We start from the raw sequence: 18999 nt of genomic DNA, 5'->3' as shown, positions 1-18999 counted from the left end.
GCTTAGCAGTAGACCCTCACCCCTAATGTTTTAGATGGTTAGATCAACAGCAGGCCCTCGCCCCTAATGTTTTAGAGGGCCACTAGCAGGCCATCAATCATAATTTTTCAAGGGTGTGTATGATGCCCTCCTTTATGTGTAATAAATGGTGTTTTGAAGTTCCAGTTACTTGTAATTTTTGGCAGCCCTTTCCCTTAGTGCATAGGCACAAACCTGAACAATTGTACCACAATCTAAATGAGGCCCTCCTTTATGTGATATACAGAATGTATCGGAGTGCCTCTTCCTTGTAATTTTTGTCAGCTCTTGCACTTTATATGCAAGTAAATATACAGGAAAGAATGTTTCCTAACAATTTTTCCTCTAAAATTGATTTTATCTTCGGTTTGGTGCGTATTATTGTCAGTCTGTAAAAGTGGTGTACTACTCGGACAACATCGTTCCCAGCAGCGACCTGGGAGTCCAAGATTAATCCAGACATCCTCCCCATGCTGTTCCCGAACCATTTCTGACCTTTTCCTATGAACCAGACACAGGGGCGGATTAAGTGCATGATAGGCCTGGGGCTGTCTACCCAACTCGCGCTTTTATTTTTTTTTCTGTTAGAAGAGGCTGCAATGCTTCGTAAGCCCCTGTCACAGGTTAAAGGGAAGGGAAAACACTGAATACACATCACAACGAATAGACAACAATCTAGGCCTCAAAAGCTAAATAAGAGGGATGGTGACCTCCTAGTAATCCCTAGGCCTTTCCCTAACTCCTGCCAGTATGGGCAGATCCTGATGGTGGAAATACTTATACACCGGATACCTAAAGCCCTGCTAAAACTGATGAGCCCTAGGATAGGTAGCATGGGATGAGACAGCTGGTTCCTTCCAGAATGAAGGAACCTGCGTCTCCCTGCGGCATAGAAACAACACACACCAGATAATAAGAAACAGCAAAGGCAACAAGTACTTAGCTCAGAGATGTATGGAGAAGCAGGAGATCCAAGAGAAACCAGCACTAGCATCTCCAAGCAGAAACTATCAACCGCATGGTCAGCTGTGTGAGGCAGATCTAAATAGAGCCTCATCACTGATAACGAGCGGCACCTGAGGAGAGGTGAGATCCTGCCATACAACAACATACATAGAGGAAAACAGAGAGACCTGTCAGATACACATACAGCAAGTCTATACGATCTTCTCACCTCTCTCACAGGAGGGACAGCGCCACAGTCTCTTCCTAGGCCATATGGCATTGTTCACATGGTCTACGTGCAGCTCTGTCCCATCTGAGTGATTAGGGCTGAGCTGCAGTACCGAGCACAGTGCTATCAAATGGACAGCGCTGTGCTTGGTAAGGAGCAAAGAGGCTGCGGCGCTCACTGGGACATCGCGGTCTCCTCAAACAGCTATATGGCGGGCGTGCCAGGAGTCGCACCCCCACCATCTCATAACTCTGAGTACAGATGTCATAGAGGTTACCTGCAGTCCTATGTAACACCCACATAACACAGTGAACTATTGTGTTATGTGGGGTGTTACATAGGACTGCATGGAACATCTACTACATTATCTGCACACAGAAAGTTATCACTGTTATCTGGGCTGTTACATAGGACTGCAGGTGACAATTTAAAATTTTGTTGCCAAATTTTAAATACATATGATTATGATAAAAAAAGACTTGGAGGAGAAGATGAGACGCAGTCCACAGTAGTGAACCAGCTCTACATATAGGGGAATACAACATCACATACCTGTTACATCTAGGGACATCTCCTGTCATGTAGACCTTCTCTTTCCTCTTTTCCTCCGTTTGACCCATACCGCCATGACAAAGAGCCCTTCAGTATTAATAATAGCCTCACAGGCCCCAGGTAAAATAAGGCCCCCTATTGTTCCCTCAGTGGAAATAAAGCTCTATACAGACTCCTCAGTAGTAATAAGGCCCCCACAGTGCTCTTAGTAGAAATAAGGTGGATCTATAAGTCAAATAACTGAAATAAAGTGGCCTAAATGGGAGGAAATGCTCAAAAAGCCCAAACACTGTGATGTGTTTATAACCGGAGGAGTAATTCCTTCGCATGTGATCTGTTGCTAATGGCAATCCCCAGCAAAATGCATACAATGGAGGATGTTGGCAGCGGACCACATGCACCACAATGGCATCGTACACAAGATGGGATAATGTGTGGATGCAAATATAAAAATACATAAATCACTGTGAAAGGTGCGTCACAATGATATGCAACTGACAACTCTTGCTAATCCCTCAAGCTGATGTTAAGAACTGAGACTTTAGCCAATGTATTCCTGTCAGGAACACATCGAAGGCCTTTTGCACCACCGTCAAGGTATCTCAGTGTGGCATTGGTTCCTACCACTAGACTACCTATGGAGTGTGAACACGGTCTGAGAGGTGCTAAGATACAACTTACAGGCAAGCACCCACATACCTCCATGGTGAAATCACTCATGTTTGGGAGAAATCATAAGGCTGTAGCCTCACCTATAACATGCCATGTGACACAGGCTACCAGGTGCAACAGAATGCTACCAGCAGTACGCAATGGCACATAGTCAGTGGTTCCATTGACACATTTAATTTGGGAGGAGCTCTTGATCAGATTTTTATTTTTTAAATAGTTCTGGTCTATGAATTGAAGTGGCTGGTGTTAATGTAAGCTCTGTGCATTTGTATCCAGCAAACCTTTGTACATTCTAGTATCTTGTTCATTGCCTAGCTTGTTTTTGTCAAATATCATGGGATTATAGATCATATACCACTCTGCATACAGCAAACCCTTCTTTACCAATAGCCCAAATCAAAACATAAATAAGACACGTGGACACTTTATATGGTGGAAGATTTTGGCCACGACCAGCTTTATTAAAGAACAGCTTAAACCAAATAAACATTAAAACCATGTACCAATATAACTTAATAACCAAATAATGTCCCAGCCATAAGCTTGGACCATCTAGCTTAATACCACAGATTAGACCAGCCATGAGCTCGGCCTAAATACCAGAATAAACCATTTGAAGTGAGCGACTTTACCCCTCCTTCTAATAAAGCGGTCGTGACAATACCGTGAAAATGGGCGGGCGGCAGCTCCACACTTGCGGCTTGGCTAACAGCTAAATCACCGTCAGCCACCGCAATATATATACAAACAATCCCCCTCCCCACAATTCAGCACCCAATGCCCTAACTGTTGCTGGGCATCAACAATTAATCTGCCCAGCAACTACCCTTTATAGGTGCCCTAACTATCCAATCATAGACCCTTGACCTTCACCCAGCAACAATGGCTAAATTTAGCCACCCTGACCACCAATTTTGGCTGGAAAATTCCTGCCAAAACCCTCACATAATGACCTGGGATGATCAAAATCCCATGAGGATCCCTCCATATAAAATTCCGGGATCCTAACATTTTGTTTTTGTGCTCTCTAGTCTAGTTCTTTCTCTTGAGTTTTGGGTATAGCCACACATCAGGATTCCTGATGCAGTTTTAGAAGCCAAAATCAGTGGATCACAAAAGGAGAGGAAGTATAAATGGTTGATGCAACTTCTCCTCTTTCTTAGATTCACTCCTGGTTTTGGCTTCCAAAACTGAATGCACAAACTTGACTGTGTGTCCGTACCCTTATACTATCTATAATACCCTATACTGTCTTGTCTTGTTTTCATTTCAGCAATCTTCACTTTTGGTTTCCTTTCTCTGTGTCTTAGTGCAATTAAGGTTTATAATAGGGAGAAATTTACAGCCATTGAGAGTCAAAGATGTGGTCTTAGCGCCAGAGTTCAGAGATATAGGTGAAGTAAATTTCTCAATTGACACATCTCATTTGGGAGAAGCTCTTGATCAGATTTCCTTTTTTTAAATATTTTTGTTTTTTGCATTGAAGTGGCTGGTGATAGTGTAAGCTCTGTGCATTTGTATCCAGCAAACCTTTGTACATTCTAGTACCTTTTTCATCGCCTAGCTTGTTTTTGTCAAATATAATATCGTTTTTGTGCTCTCTAGTCTAGTCTAGTCTTTCTCTTGAGTTCTAAGGTATAGCCACACATTCAGGATTCCAGTCCAGTTCTCAATGAGTGAGAACAGTAAAAGAGGAACACTTTGCAGGAGCACCCAGTGGAGGAATTGCTCTTTCTCGGTACACACAAGTGTTAAAACTGCAATAGCATGCACAGATGTGTCCTTTCTTACCTTTCCTTTCAGCTAGACATGTCCTCATATGTGTGATGCTAGATAAACTATCTTTTCAAAACAACATTATTTAATGACATTGTGTCATGAGACATCTATCCTTTAGGTATCTACGTTCAGCCACCAAGTAGTTTTGAAGTTGTATTCAATTTTGTTGATGAGTAATTGGAGTCTTTAACCAAATTAGAGCTAAGGTAAGGATGGTCACATCTGTACAGTGCTCAAATAACAGCATGACGTTCACCATATAGCCCCAGATTAAAGGTCGTATGCATTTACACTAGGAGACATCATGATACACATTTACTAGCATACCATACCGTTTTGCTATTTTTTAAAATTCTAGTAAAGAAGCAGTAGCTAAGGGCGCTGGGCAGGTTGTCTGGATCCGGCATTGCCGGGAGCTGCCTGAAGGCCCACTGGCCACATTAACTATAATGGGGACCAGGGCCGGGCCGACACAGAGGCTGGGGAGGCTCCAGCCTCAGGGCGCAGCTTGGGGTGGGCGGAAAAATAAACCTTTTTTTTTAATCTCTTGTCAGCAGCGCAGCGCTGCCGGGCGCCCTCCCCAGCCAGTGTTTACTCTAAGCTGCGCTTGTGTTAAGCCACAGATAGGAGCAGGAGGCTGCTGATTGGCCAGTATCAGCTAGCTGCCCTGCCATTGGTCCATCCTTTCACACCCCCTTCTCTCTGGAGCTGAACACAGCAGGAGGCAGGCGTTCTCACAGTGGATCATGTGACCATGAAGGAGCATGTGACCAGTGACGTCACAGACCTCCTTCTAACAAATCCATTCCAGGCAGCATCTACCCAGCATGTATGGCAGGACTCTGCTGAGCAAAGACCATGTGCCCAGGTGAGGTGACCACAGAGGTGCCCTGGCATCTGTCTGCTGCTGGAAGCTCAATGTGGAGCTTTATGAATTTAAAAACTAATAGCCAGGAGGCTAAAGAAACCCCTGCTTGTCGGCTTCTGACCCTAATCTTAACACATAACGTTCATTTGATTGCAATTTACTCTAACACCTAAAGGGATTTGTTTAAAGCCTGCTGTTTCTCTAGATGACCTTATGTTGATAGTAGTGTTAATAGAGTCTCAAAGGTCTGTAAAAATAGGGTAACTGCTTATATAGACCCTTGAGACTCTATTAACACTACTATAAATATAAGGTCACCTAGAGAAAGAGCAAGTTTTTAAAATTATTTTTTTCCTTTAGGTGTTAAAACATAACTTATTTGATTGCTTGAACACCTAAAGGAAAACAAATTAAAAACCTGCTGTTTCTCAAGATGACCTTATGTTGATAGCAGTGGTAATAGAGTCTGAAAGGTCTATAGAAGCAGTTACCCTATTTTTACAGACCTTTGAGGCTCTATTAACACTACTGTCAACATAAGGTCATCTAGAGACACAGCAGGTTTTTAAAAAGATTTTTCCTTTAGGTGTTACAGCAATCAAATGAAAGTTATGTTTTAACACCTAAAGGAAAAACATAATTTAAAAAAACCTGCTGTTTCTCTAAATGACCTGATGTTGATAGTAGTGTTAATAGAGTCTCAAAGGTTTGTAAAAATAGTGTACCTGCTTCTATAGACCTTTGAGACTCTATTACCACTACTTTTAGCATAAGATCATCTGGAGAAACATCAGTTTTTTTAAATTATTATTTTTTCTTTAGGTGTTAGAGCAATCAAATGGAGGGGGAGAAATGTGACATGGGTGAGGATGGGGGTTACATGATGGGCCGGAGACAATGTCTGTAGCCTGCCTGTGCCATGGACTGGGAGAAATATGACATGGAGGGCTGATGGCTGACATGGGGGTCTGATCTGAGGCATTGGGGCTGTGCCTGTGAGCTGAGGTCTAATTAACATTGGTGGTCTGATGGCTGACCTGACCTGAGGTGGAATGAAAAATATTGTTTCCTATTATCCTCCTCTAAAACCTAGGTGCGTCTTGGGGTGGGTTGGGGTGGGAGATCATTAATAACAAACATACATATTTAAATGGCGTGGGGGGGGCTTGACTTGAGTCATCTACTGATCAGTGATCATCAGAGCATTAGAGCTGCAGAAATAAATAACATCTAAATGTCTGGTGGGGTAGATGGGGTGATGGGGGGGGGGGGGGGCGCACTTGGGCAGCTCAGCCTCTGTTGGTGGTGGACCTTGTCCCAGCCCTGATGGGGACCACCGGAGATCTGGCCAGAACCCAGAAAATATGCAGAGAATCGGCAGGACTGAAACCTGTCAGAACAGTCTGCCAGAGCTGGCAAGCACTAGTGTATAACTGGTCTAAAATGGGCACATGACCTAAACTGAAAATTGCTCATGTCATATCTGATATATGTAATAAATATAGGCAAATACCCATAATGGACATGATATGAACTGAACATTGCCTCCTGTTGTGGTAATAGCATTTAGATATATATTATTTTAAAGAGATGGAGAACTAAAATGGACGCATGATAGAAACTGAACATTGCCTCCTGTTGTGGTGGTAACATACCTTATGTGGCTGCTATTTCCAATTAGTCCCTCAAGTGACCTTTTTCTAGGTCACCTTGGTGTACAATGTTGTGAGTGTGACTTGGTGTGAGTGGGTGTGAGTTTTCTATATTGGCTATAATTAGTATGCCATCCACTTTTCATGCGGATCACCTAACAGGAAGTGCAGCGTACTCAAGTTGTGTGTAATAGTGTTCCTGGGTGTTGTAGTGCAATAGACACTAACCTGAGACGGCTGACTCTCTGCAAAGGCAGGTGATGGTAGAAAATGTTCGTGACGCCAGTGCCAATTAAACGGTGGCACGCCGTTTGCTGATAGCAGGAATAACTGAGGAACCACGTGATGTTAAAACAAAACTCCAACTTTAGTAGTTTCCATACAGAGACATTAACGGAAGCACAGTTCCTTTGCATACAGTTGATTTTTCAATACGGTCGATGCAGGCAATACAGATTAAGCAAGGTGACTTCAGAGTGTGAAACACAGGACTTGCAGTACAGGAGCTTGCACTCTATTTCTGACTGATCCTGGGACATAGAAAATCTTCTCCAAGGCCCAATACCTTAACTCTGGCGTATATCCTTGGTTTTCTCTTTATAAAGTACCTCCTCTGTTATCTTGAGTACCTCTTGCTTTCCTGCGCTTTGCCTCTGTCTCCCTCTCAGCTTCCTCAGGCTCTTTAAATGAGGTATTCCTGTTTCGGCATATGGGAATTCAGGAGGGGAACCTTCTCCTTGAATCTGGAACCCGGTTACAGGGACTGTAAAACCCTCTCCTGGACCGCAGGCTTCAGGCCTGGACTTGTCTCTGACATTGTCTAGTCTCCAACTACAGACTCCCACTTAGACTAGACTCTAGACTCAACTTCTGACTGACTTCCTTTCCCTGACTGGGCCTTATATAAACTAGGGCTCTCTAGCTCCCTCTAGTGACTAGAAGCTGGAATGACACCCCTAGCAGGCCTGTACAAGCAAGTGTCATAGTAACAGGGAAATACATAGCATTACATTACATGACATTTTATAAAGATGACATATACCAACTTCCCCATAAGTAAGGGGGGACGACAGCACACCAAGTGACACTTTTGTAGTGACGGGCATTACAGTCCCCGTACACTACATACCCCACTGCTTTAAGCTGAGTACGACCTCGTACTCCATCAGGGCTCGCCCAACTGGAATCTCTACCTGAAACAGAAAAAGAGACATGCAGGCATACATACATGTAGTTCATCTGCATTTACATTCACATCAGGTCCAATTGGCAAAGGTGAAGGGTAGTGACAAGGGGCGTCGTTCTCTTCTTCTCAGGATAGTGAATGGAACGGGGGCGCTGACCTGGCACAGCGTAACATTATAACCAGGATAGTCCATGACAATGAATAAGTCCAAAATAGAACAGTAGGAAACGGTAAAACAGTTTGAAAGTTCTTTGAGGCTCAAAGAACAAACATGAGTCCGTACCCAGGTTATTTTCCTATTAATCACAGAGGCTCCCATGCGGTGGAGTCCATCTCTGGGCACATTTCCTTTTAAAAGAGCAAAAATCTCAGAGGCTCAGGTTCTTTTGAGTCTGTCTCCGGGCACGGTTCCTTAGTATAAAGTTGCACAATAAAATGACAGCAAAGACAAGTGCTGTAATACCCCTGATCAACCTGAAAAGGGGGTTTAGGGTAAAAGGTGCAACAAAGGAACAGGCACAACTTGGCGTGGGATAACAAAAGCAGGCAGGAGGTCCTGGAAATAAACTTGGCTTTGTTGACTTTATTACTTCAGTGGTCAACACCCACCACCGAGCCGTGGATAAACTGGCAGCAGCAACAAACGACCAGGAAACATAGGACTCCTGTCCTGGAAGGGTTAATAAGATCACTCCTTGGTGAAATAAATCAAAGGCCTAGCAGGCTGATTCACAGGGGTATGTCATCATTACCCGGCTCTGCTGGCAAGTACGGCCTGTAGTAGTCCTCTACAGGAGGATGTGCCCACATAACGGTGTTAGGGGGCAGCTGCAAGGTAAAGGGGCCCCTAATAGGTATTGGCCCCATGGGCCTAGGGGTAAACCCTTGGGTGGACTGTACCGGTCCCGGCATGATAATTGTGGGATGAAGTGCAGTTGATACCGCCGCAGCAAGCGGTCCGGTGGGCTCTGTGGCTCTGTGCCGCAATTCACAGCAACAGGGGGTCTTCTTTGGGGCACTGATGGAGCGGTGGCAGCAGAAGGTGGTCTACGGGTGGTGACAGGCACCCTTACCTCGTCCTTCTTCGGCGGCGTCTGGATCCTGGCGGTCGCGATCTTGCGCAGCTCCCACAACTTCTCCTCCAGCCGGACAATCTGCTCACCGATGCTCTCCGTGTCAGAGTCGCTGTCATCTGCTGGCGCCGCCGGCGCAGGTACAGTCAACGATGGCTCGGACTCGGCCTCTGCAGGTTCTGGTGGTGAATCGGGTCTCCGACCCCTCCGGATGCTCTCGAAGGTATTGCGAAGTCCTTTTAAACTTTCCATCTCTTGTATGGTCTTCTCCCGACGAGGCAGCTCGGGGGAAGGATAGGGGCTCACCCATTTTTCCAACACGGTTGGCTGCCAGAAGACGTTAGGCCCAATGAAGGAGCTCCGCTCCTGGAAGGCGTGATGGGCCTGCTCTGGAGAGCGTTCCGGTTCCCGCTCGCAGCCAGAGTAGTCTTCTTCTTCTGCCTCCCAGTCCTCAGGTCCTCGCTTGGGATGGGTCACGGCAGTTGCATAAGGGCCTCTCAGGCTCTCGGCAGGGGTGAACTCCACTTCCTCTCCCTCGCGGAGGCTGTGCTGATAGGAAGGGAGGTAGTCTCTCTTGACAGACCTTCTATTAACATATAGGTCTCTGCCAGTCAGGTAATCTTGTATGAACCCGTAGCCACGGGTTTTGTCAAAGGACACCACCACTCCCTTTCTCCTTTCCAGGCGGGGTGGGGTGTTGGTGTGTTGTTCATGGAATGTCTTGGTCAACTCTTCATAATAGATCTTGGTCTTTGTATTCCGCTTTATAGCGGCCTCCCGGATCTCTGCCATAAGTGATGACCACTGGAAAGAGGGCTGAAAGAAGTCTTTCCATGAGCTGTAATGATGCTCTGGTTCTTTCTCCCGTGGGCGGCAGGCGGGTTTCTCCGGTCCCGGAGAGTAGGCCGGTGAAGCCTCCTCTGGCTCTACACCAATATCACTCATTTTTGAAATCTCCGGTGCGGACGTTGCAGCAACGCTCTGTTCACTTTCCAACATGCTCGATCCTTCTCTGGAGAGCGATAGGGTCGCGTCAATTAAATCAGCCAGCTCCTCCCATTGCACTGGGAGGCCGCCCCCCAGGTATTCCAGTATATGGAAGGCGGAGTTCATGCTGGCAGACATGCAAATGTCCAGATAAGCAGTGGCGCCTGACCTTGAACTCCTTCCCGCTATTTCCTCAAAAAGGCGCCAATTTTTCCCGCCTTTTCGGGATGAAGATGACGCAGCAGTAAATTCAGCAAGCTCAGCGGCCATCTTTGGGTATAAACGCTGTCTATTCACTGACAGCAAGCAGGATGATGAAAAGTCCATAAAACCACACTCCGATGTGGCGATTTTCTTCCTCTTGGTAGCGCAACACTGCACAGCGCTTTTTAGAGGTTTTAGGTACACTTTGGGTATGATTTTCAGTCCACAAAGTCCACTTTAAATAAACAGGTAATTTGTCACTTTGGTCACAGGGCAACTGTATAAGGCACAAAGTTCACGCTTCTTGCACTATAAAGCGTGCGTATCCTGTTCGTGACGCCAAAAGAGAGGTGCAGCGTACTCAAGTTGTGTGTAATAGTGTTCCTGGGTGTTGTAGTGCAATAGACACTAACCTGAGACGGCTGACTCTCTGCAAAGGCAGGTGATGGTAGAAAATGTTCGTGACGCCAGTGCCAATTAAACGGTGGCACGCCGTTTGCTGATAGCAGGAATAACTGAGGAACCACGTGATGTTAAAACAAAACTCCAACTTTAGTAGTTTCCATACAGAGACATTAATGGAAGCACAGTTCCTTTGCATACAGTTGATTTTTCAATACGGTCGATGCAGGCAATACAGATTAAGCAAGGTGACTTCAGAGTGTGAAACACAGGACTTGCAGTACAGGAGCTTGCACTCTATTTCTGACTGATCCTGGGACATAGAAAATCTTCTCCAAGGCCCAATACCTTAACTCTGGCGTATATCCTTGGTTTTCTCTTTATAAAGTACCTCCTCTGTTATCTTGAGTACCTCTTGCTTTTCTGCGCTTTGCCTCTGTCTCCCTCTCAGCTTCCTCAGGCTCTTTAAATGAGGTATTCCTGTTTCGGCATATGGGAATTCAGGAGGGGAACCTTCTCCTTGAATCTGGAACCCGGTTACAGGGACTGTAAAACCCTCTCCTGGACCGCAGGCTTCAGGCCTGGACTTGTCTCTGACATTGTCTAGTCTCCAACTACAGACTCCCACTTAGACTAGACTCTAGACTCAACTTCTGACTGACTTCCTTTCCCTGACTGGGCCTTATATAAACTAGGGCTCTCTAGCTCCCTCTAGTAACTAGAAGCTGGAATGACACCCCTAGCAGGCCTGTACATGCAAGTGTCATAGTAACAGGGAAATACATAGCATTACATTACATGACATTTTATAAAGATGACATATACCAACTTCCCCATAAGTAAGGGGGGACGACAGCACACCAAGTGACACTTTTGTAGTGACGGGCATTACAGTCCCCGTACACTACAGAAGCTAGTAAATCTAATGCAATATAATAGAAAAGTAATTTGACTTACGGTAGGAGTATCTCGGTTTGATGTACGGTACATAATGAGATGCTGCTTTTGAAGTGCCTCATACCTGGGCGGTATCGGCAAAATGTTTTATTGTGTATTTTAATGTAATGCAAATATGCATTGGTGGCAATGTATTCCAGGAAAGGAGCTATTATTGGCAGAAACAGGGCTGACCAAGAGGATGGAAGCATATGCTTGAGCTCCGTCTCCAAGGGACATAATCCACTTCTCCTGTGAGACCATCTCTCCAGGCAAATTGCCAGAAACAAGAACACTGCTTCTAAAGATTTTCAGAGTGCCAAGACAGCAGGAACACATCCTTACAGACCCTGCTGCCAGTGAGGGAAAACAGATCAAATACCCATCACGTAGAACAACCACCAAGTCAGCCTAAGTTCAAGCCTGTATCACACAGTTGACACCTATATCCACAAGTGCCTGCAAGTGTCATTAAATTGCCATCCAACAAGCAACCATATGTCTACATCTAGTGCCATAAACTGTACTTAGTACTTAATACTACTGGATGTGCCACAATTAATATTTTGCACAAAGTAAAGAGAGATTGTTATACTTTTACTTTTGGCCTGGTTCTTGAAACCACCTTTCCACTGCACCGATTCCCAGGGAGAAACAGCCAGAGGACACCCTGACACAACACCTCATCAGGGCCACTGCCACTCCCATCCTCTGCTCTGGTTCCTCAGGGGCTTGCTGCATTTGTATGCTGTAACATCACTATATGTTGGAGTAAAACCAGGGTCAGACACAGAAGATTCGAGTTCCAGTCTATAGTGCTCAGTTCTTTAATTTTGAAGGGTCTTTTAAAAAAGGTAAAGTGATCACGATAATTTGGAATAAAAAAGATCCTCATGAGGTGATAACTGACTAAGTCAATGAACTTATGCTCAATGTTATTGGTCAACCTGGACAATTTGTGATAGACTTATGGATATTGGGTAAATGTTAAAAATATTCCATTACCAGATAAAATAATGAGGCGTTTTTCTTTTTAAGTAAGTATCCTGTAGTCTTACACCAAGTTTCATTTACTAGGAATGTTACTTGTCTCTGGTAGGGTGTGGCCACACAAGTTTCCTGATGGAGCTTTGGAAACCAAAGCCAGGAGTAAAATAAAAAAAAGGAAAAGTCATATGTGTCCTTCATACTTTATCTCCTTTTGTTTTGTCATTGGGTCTTAAACCACTCTGTCAACCAACAGATTTGGTTTGCTAGGTGGGACATCCTTTAGTTAGACTAGAGCGACTGAGATAATGAGGGTGGGGGCAATTATATGGTGAGTCTCTTTGACCTTATCATTAAGGTCTAAAGAATAGAAAAAGGGCATCAACCTTGATATTCTTCTCAGCCGGACAGATGTGAAGAACCAAATAAAATCAGGCACAAAAACTATGACCACAGGACTTGGCAAGAGTTAAGATATTGAGTGGTCTGCAGGTACCGTGTGTCAGGTTTTTATGATCAATGTAGATGACTACGGGATAACTAGCTCCCTCCAAAAGGTGTCTCCATTGTTCAAGAGTCAATTTAATGGCGAGCAGTTCTCTTTCTCCAATGGAATAATTGCGCTCCACAGGAGAAAGACTTTGAGGAGAAGCTATAAGAGACCATGTTACCAGGAACTTTTCTGAGTAATGACTAGTGTTGGGCGCAAATATTCGAATCGCGAATATTAATCACAAATACGGTAGTGCCATAAACTGAAATTACTCTCCTGTCCCTTTCAGGATTTTTATCTCTCATTGATTACTACTGTAGCAAAGAACAACATTTCATTTCTGATGGCACAGTACTGACAAAATAAAAAATAAACTTTAAAAATACTAAAAAAGATTTTCAGTAGTAATAAGCTAGAGCAACTGGACTTGACCCATGCAACATGATCTGGATGAATGAGAACCTTCACAGACACTAAAATAAATTAAATATGAATATTGAGTTTTAAAATATTCCTTTCTGATATAAAGGACACCCTCTGGGGAATTTTTATTATTCCATTTTACTAATTTTTGGCAAAAAAACTTTTTTAGTTAGTTTTTATTAAAAAATTTTACCCACTTTTGAGTACAGCGGTTAAAAATGTGTTCATATCACTTCTCCGTCCTGTCAGATGATGGCTCATGTAAAGTTCTTATCAGATCTCTTGACCTCATAAACACTCATTTAAAGGGTTTGTGTGGGTTCAGGGCTGAACCCGGATGCCATCTCTTCTGTATTCCCTTATTATGTATGAGAGGAGCATCGGGGCATTTCTTTGTTCGAATGCTCCCTTTTGCCTATAGTGTTGTGAAGCGCATTATGTCACCAGCTCACAATATACAGTGGCTCCAGCTGCGCTATATAGCGAGTCAAAGGGGAGCATCAGGGCTCGGAACTGTTATAATACTCCTCTCATAAATAGTAAGGGAATACAGAAGAGGTGGTATCCGGCTCCAGGTTCAGCCTTGAACCCGGACAACCCCTTTTAAGCCATATTCTTACTATTTTGATAAGAGTTTAGCTATAATAAGTGTTTATAAGGTAAGAAGATAAGGCTTCACATGAGCCATCAGCTGATGGGACTGAGAAGTCATACTCTGCAAACAGACTGAATTTTAATCTCTGTATTTCAAAAACAGTTAAAACTTTTAATAAATACCAATTGAAAAAAAAATTAGCCCAAAATGAGTAAAATACAACCATAAAAACATTCTCCATAGCCTTTAAGTGCCCTTTTAAAAATGTTCAGTTCAACAAAGAAAAAAACAGTACAATTTTACAAGTAGTTCACACCATTCAGAGGCTAACATTAGCTTGCCACAGGTTAAAGGGTTTCCCCAGGACTTGACTGGATGTGCTCCTGTTTCTTTTTTGATCTGCTGAAGCACTCTTCCTTCCAAAGTTAAATGAAACATAGAATTTAGGTAAAGCACTAAAGAACCCCTTTAACTTCAATTTAAAATTAACATGCAACACTTGAACCCCTATTCACTCGTGAAGAAGGACACTATCTAAAGTACATGTGCAGTAAGCTCCTGAGAATCTGATCTAGTAGAAAGGTACAATAGTTTGCAAAAGTTGGGTCAGAAGTAAAAGTATAACAGTCTTTTTCACTGAATGCAAAATATAACTTGTGGCACATCCAGCACAAATTTCAAAGTACCGTTTCTGGCACCAGATGAGGAGGTATGGTGGCTGGTTGTGTGGCAATTAAATGGCACTAGCATACCCTTGTGGATACAGCTGTCCACTGTGAGATTCAGGTTTGAAGATAGTATGGTATTGTGGTTATTCTAGGTGATGGGTGTCTGAGCTGTAGTCTCTCACCTGCAGCAGTGTCCGTAAAGCTGTGATTTAACTGATCATTTTACTGTCTTGGTATCCTGTAGCTTCTTGAAAGTAGTGTTCTTTATTCTGATGATCTCTCTGGAGTGATGATCTCACAGGAGAATAGGATATGGTCCTAGGAGTAGGAGCTCTGGCATGCGTTACCTATCCCCTTTCTATCTACTCAGGAACTCCCCCTCTTAGCAGAAAGCAGGACCAGCCCATTCCTACCAAGAGGGGAGGAACAGGGTGGTTAGCCTTGTTCCTGCCAATGATTGCCAACCACACGTTGTCTGCTGGAATTAATGGCCAAAACATAATGTACTGTATAACAATATACAGTATAATCAAACATTACAGTATCTGCAGATAACCCCAGGTCTGGGGTACTGCACATGTGAGAGTGTTGTCCAACTGTATTATACTCATTCAAGGAACTCTATGACAAAATAAATATGTAAAGAGTAATTGCCTTGACATACAGTATATGTGTACATACAATGTGTTTATGTACTTTTCCACAGCTGAAAGATAAATATGGGCCAGTGTTTACCCTTTACTTTGGACCGAAACCAGGAATCGTCATCTGTGGTTATAAGGCAATGAAGGAGGCCTTGATTGACCAAAATGAAGCGTTTGGCGATAGAGGAGAATATCCTGTTTTTTTGAATTTCGTTGGAGATCATGGTGAGATTTTGATTACTTTTCATTGATTACTTTTTTCTTGGATCTTCCGCGCACCAGCCCACATGAGATGCATGAAGGAATATGAGAGGATTGGAGTGGTGACAGTAGCAATGAGAGGGGTTGTAGTCCTCATGATGGCTAACCCTCCTCTAGAGCCATTCCTCAGGACACTCCCTGGATTTTGGGGTATCCTGACTAGTGGTGGCTGGGGTGCCCTTCATTTTATATGAGCAGTGGGGTGCAAGGCAGATAAACAGGGATCACAGGTGGTTGGATATAGAGACCAATGACCAAGCCATCTTGGTTATAGCAAAATAGAGTCTCTCTTTTATTGAGACAATGATGGATGTTACAGTGCAAATGTATGCCCCAGAGTAGCATTACCACTTCTGTACCCCACTACTGTCTTTACTGGTTAACCTCTCGTCATCATGTGCATTTATTTCAGGTCTAAACACTGTGCATTTCCTATTTTTTAACTGGTTATGTTCACATATAATGTGCCTGGTTCACCAGCAGGTGGCAGAAAACATGGCAGAGCTACAGGTACATAGAATGGAGCTTTCCATTCTAACCCCCCTCTGTGGAGGAGTGGGCGAGTCCCACTTCCTGCAGGAAGTGTGGGTCCAAGTTTAGTTGCAGTCTAGCTTACCCACAGCGAAGGGAAGGAAGCAAGTGCTGGGCACGTCTCTGCTGGGCGTGCCCAGGCCAAGCAAAGCCAAGCCAGCTAGAGCACCTTCATCTCTGCTGGATATGGAGGTCACAGTTTAGAGCCTCAGGAGCCAGAAGGAGATTTCCCTGGCCTATTTAAGAGACATACTACAAAGAGAGAAGTTGCAGCATACAGCAAAACCAAAGTTATTCAGTAAGCCTGTCAGTACAGCAGACCCAGAGAGCAACAGTTGTAGCAAAGACGAGTTTGCCTGCCAGAGTTTTAATGCTAAAGCCTGCTGGGACCAAAACAAAGCCTGTAAGCCATTTTGGAGAACGTTTATACAAAGTAAAACTGCTTTTCAACTACATCTCAAGTTCTGGACTCAATTTATTATTTTATCTCTCAACTATTCCCCCTATTTGTTTGCATCGGAGCCAATGCCTGGGGTCCAGCCGTATCCAGGTAGGAGCACCATGACACTCACAACTCACATAAAGGGACATTTTAGGCCACCCTATACCACTCGGCCATTCCTACACCTGGGTACTCTGGTCCTCTAATAGGGCCCCAGGGGGCGGCGTGCTGCACAAACAAAGGCAGAAGGCACAGTTCTCAAGTATATCACAGAGTAGGCATTTCCAAAGGCTTTGAATATTGGATGGCTACTCTGATGGTCTTCCCTGAGTCCCTCTAGATACAAGCAATCTTCCGAAAGGACCAAAGGCCTGCAATTTCTCTTATTATCTCTCTGCAAAGCCCAATTGCGAGGTGCAGTCCTAGATCGAATGGACAGTACTTCTCAGTAGTGTTGTGGGCACCAGAACCAATATAACCCAAACCATGTGCAATAAAGTCTACAACCATATAAGTGCGTTACCTTTACTGTCTTTGTTCGTAATTCAATGCTTCTTTTGCTCAGAGGTTGGTTCCTAGCAAAGTTGTTTTTCTTGCAGTTTTTCACTCACAGTGATGGTGTCTCCCTGGAGAAAGAGTTTCCATGCACACTCTGATAGAATGCAGTTAAAGGGGTATGCCCCTTTGTTTACAATGTCTTTTGTACTGTCCACACAGAGGTCCTGTCCATAAGATGGCAGCTGATGGAGGGTCATGTGACCAGACAAATCACCTCTATGTGATTTCTCCTCGCATATACTACACCTGTCATCTGCTCTTGTTCTGTTAGGAGTTTAGTGTAGGTGCAGTGTATTTGAACAGAGAAGACATCCTATGGAGGTGATTTGCCTAGTCACATGACTGTCCATCAGCAGCCATTTTATGGACAGGACCTCTGTGTGGACAGCACAATAGACTGTAAAAAAGGGAGAATACCTTATGAAATATTGAAAATACTTCAGAATTTCAACTAAGGCTATATTAGTAAGTGCCATATAATAGAGATGTCCCAAACTATTCGCCGGTCAACAGTTCCCGGCGAACATCTCTTGTGACATAGCTTGCGATGTTCGGTCTGCCCCCTATACATCATCATTGAGCAAAATTTGACCCTGTACCTCACAGTCAGCAGACACATTCCAGCCAATCAGCATACCCACCCTCCCAGACCCTCTAAAAAAGCAAGGACGGCAGCCCTCTTAGATTCATTCTGAAGCTGCAGTGTTAGTTAGAGCAGGGAGAGTGCTGCTGCTGCTGAATTAATAGGGAAATCGTTAGCTAGGCCAGTGTTCTGTGTCCACTCCACTCCTCAAAGACTTATCTGCTGTAAGGACAGCATCCTGACAGCAACCCAAAAAGCCCTTTTTAGGGCTGGTACATCAATCTGCTTTTATATATTTTTATATACACTGCGTGCAGAATTATTAGGCAAATGAGTATTTTGACCACATCATCCTCTTTATGCATGTTGTCTTACTCCAAGCTGTATAGGCTCGAAAGCCTACTACCAATTAAGCATATTAGGTGATGTGCATCTCTGTAATGAGAAGGGTTGTGGTCTAATGACATCAACACCCTATATTAGGTGTGCATAATTATCAGGCAACTTCCTTTCCTTTGGCAAAATGGGTCAAAAGAAGGACTTGACAGGCTCAGAAAAGTCAAAAATAGTGAGATATCTTGCAGAGGGATGCAGCACTCTTAAAATTGCAAAGCTTCTGAAGCGTGATCATCGAACAATCAAGCGTTTCATTCAAAATAGTCAACAGGGTCGCAAGAAGCGTGTGGAAAAACCAAGGCGCAAAATAACTGCCCATGAACTGAGAAAAGTCAAGCGTGCAGCTGCCAAGATGCCACTTGCCACCAGTTTGGCCATATTTCAGAGCTGCAACATCACTGGAGTGCCCAAAAGCACAAGGTGTGCAATACTCAGAGACATGGCCAAGGTAAGAAAGGCTGAAAGACGACCACCACTGAACAAGACACACAAGCTGAAACGTCAAGACTGGGCAAAGAAATATCTCAAGACTGATTTTTCTAAGGTTTTATGGACTGATGAAATGAGAGTGAGTCTTGATGGGCCAGATGGATGGGCCCGTGGCTGGATTGGTAAAGGGCAGAGAGCTCCAGTCCGACTCAGACGCCAGCAAGGTGGAGGTGGAGTACTGGTTTGGGCTGGTATCATCAAAGATGAGCTTGTGGGGCCTTTTTGGGTTGAGGATGGAGTCAAGCTCAACTCCCAGTCCTACTGCCAGTTTCTGGAAGACACCTTCTTCAAGCAGTGGTACAGGAAGAAGTCTGCATCCTTCAAGAAAAACATGATTTTCATGCAGGACAATGCTCCATCACACGCGTCCAAGTACTCCACAGCGTGGCTTGCAAGAAAGGGTATAAAAGAAGAAAATCTAATGAC

General features: G+C 44.1%; 1 protein-coding gene across 3 annotated transcripts in view; it reads left to right on the top strand.

Moving 5' to 3' along the window:
• The window catches only part of LOC121009127 (cytochrome P450 2F2-like), a 168362-nt gene that overhangs the window by 101080 nt on the left and 48283 nt on the right, over positions 1 to 18999 (top strand). For all 3 annotated transcript variants that reach the window (XM_040442003.1, XM_040442004.1, XM_040442002.1), the window contains one exon: positions 15376 to 15538. In XM_040442003.1, the coding sequence (XP_040297937.1) occupies positions 15376 to 15538 (163 nt within the window). The remainder of the gene's footprint in view (positions 1 to 15375; positions 15539 to 18999) is intronic.

The sequence above is a fragment of the Bufo bufo genome, chromosome 8 (assembly GCF_905171765.1).
Source record: "Bufo bufo chromosome 8, aBufBuf1.1, whole genome shotgun sequence".
In the NCBI taxonomy this organism is placed as follows: domain Eukaryota; kingdom Metazoa; phylum Chordata; class Amphibia; order Anura; family Bufonidae; genus Bufo; species Bufo bufo.
This window is presented reverse-complemented; position numbering and strand designations above follow the sequence as displayed.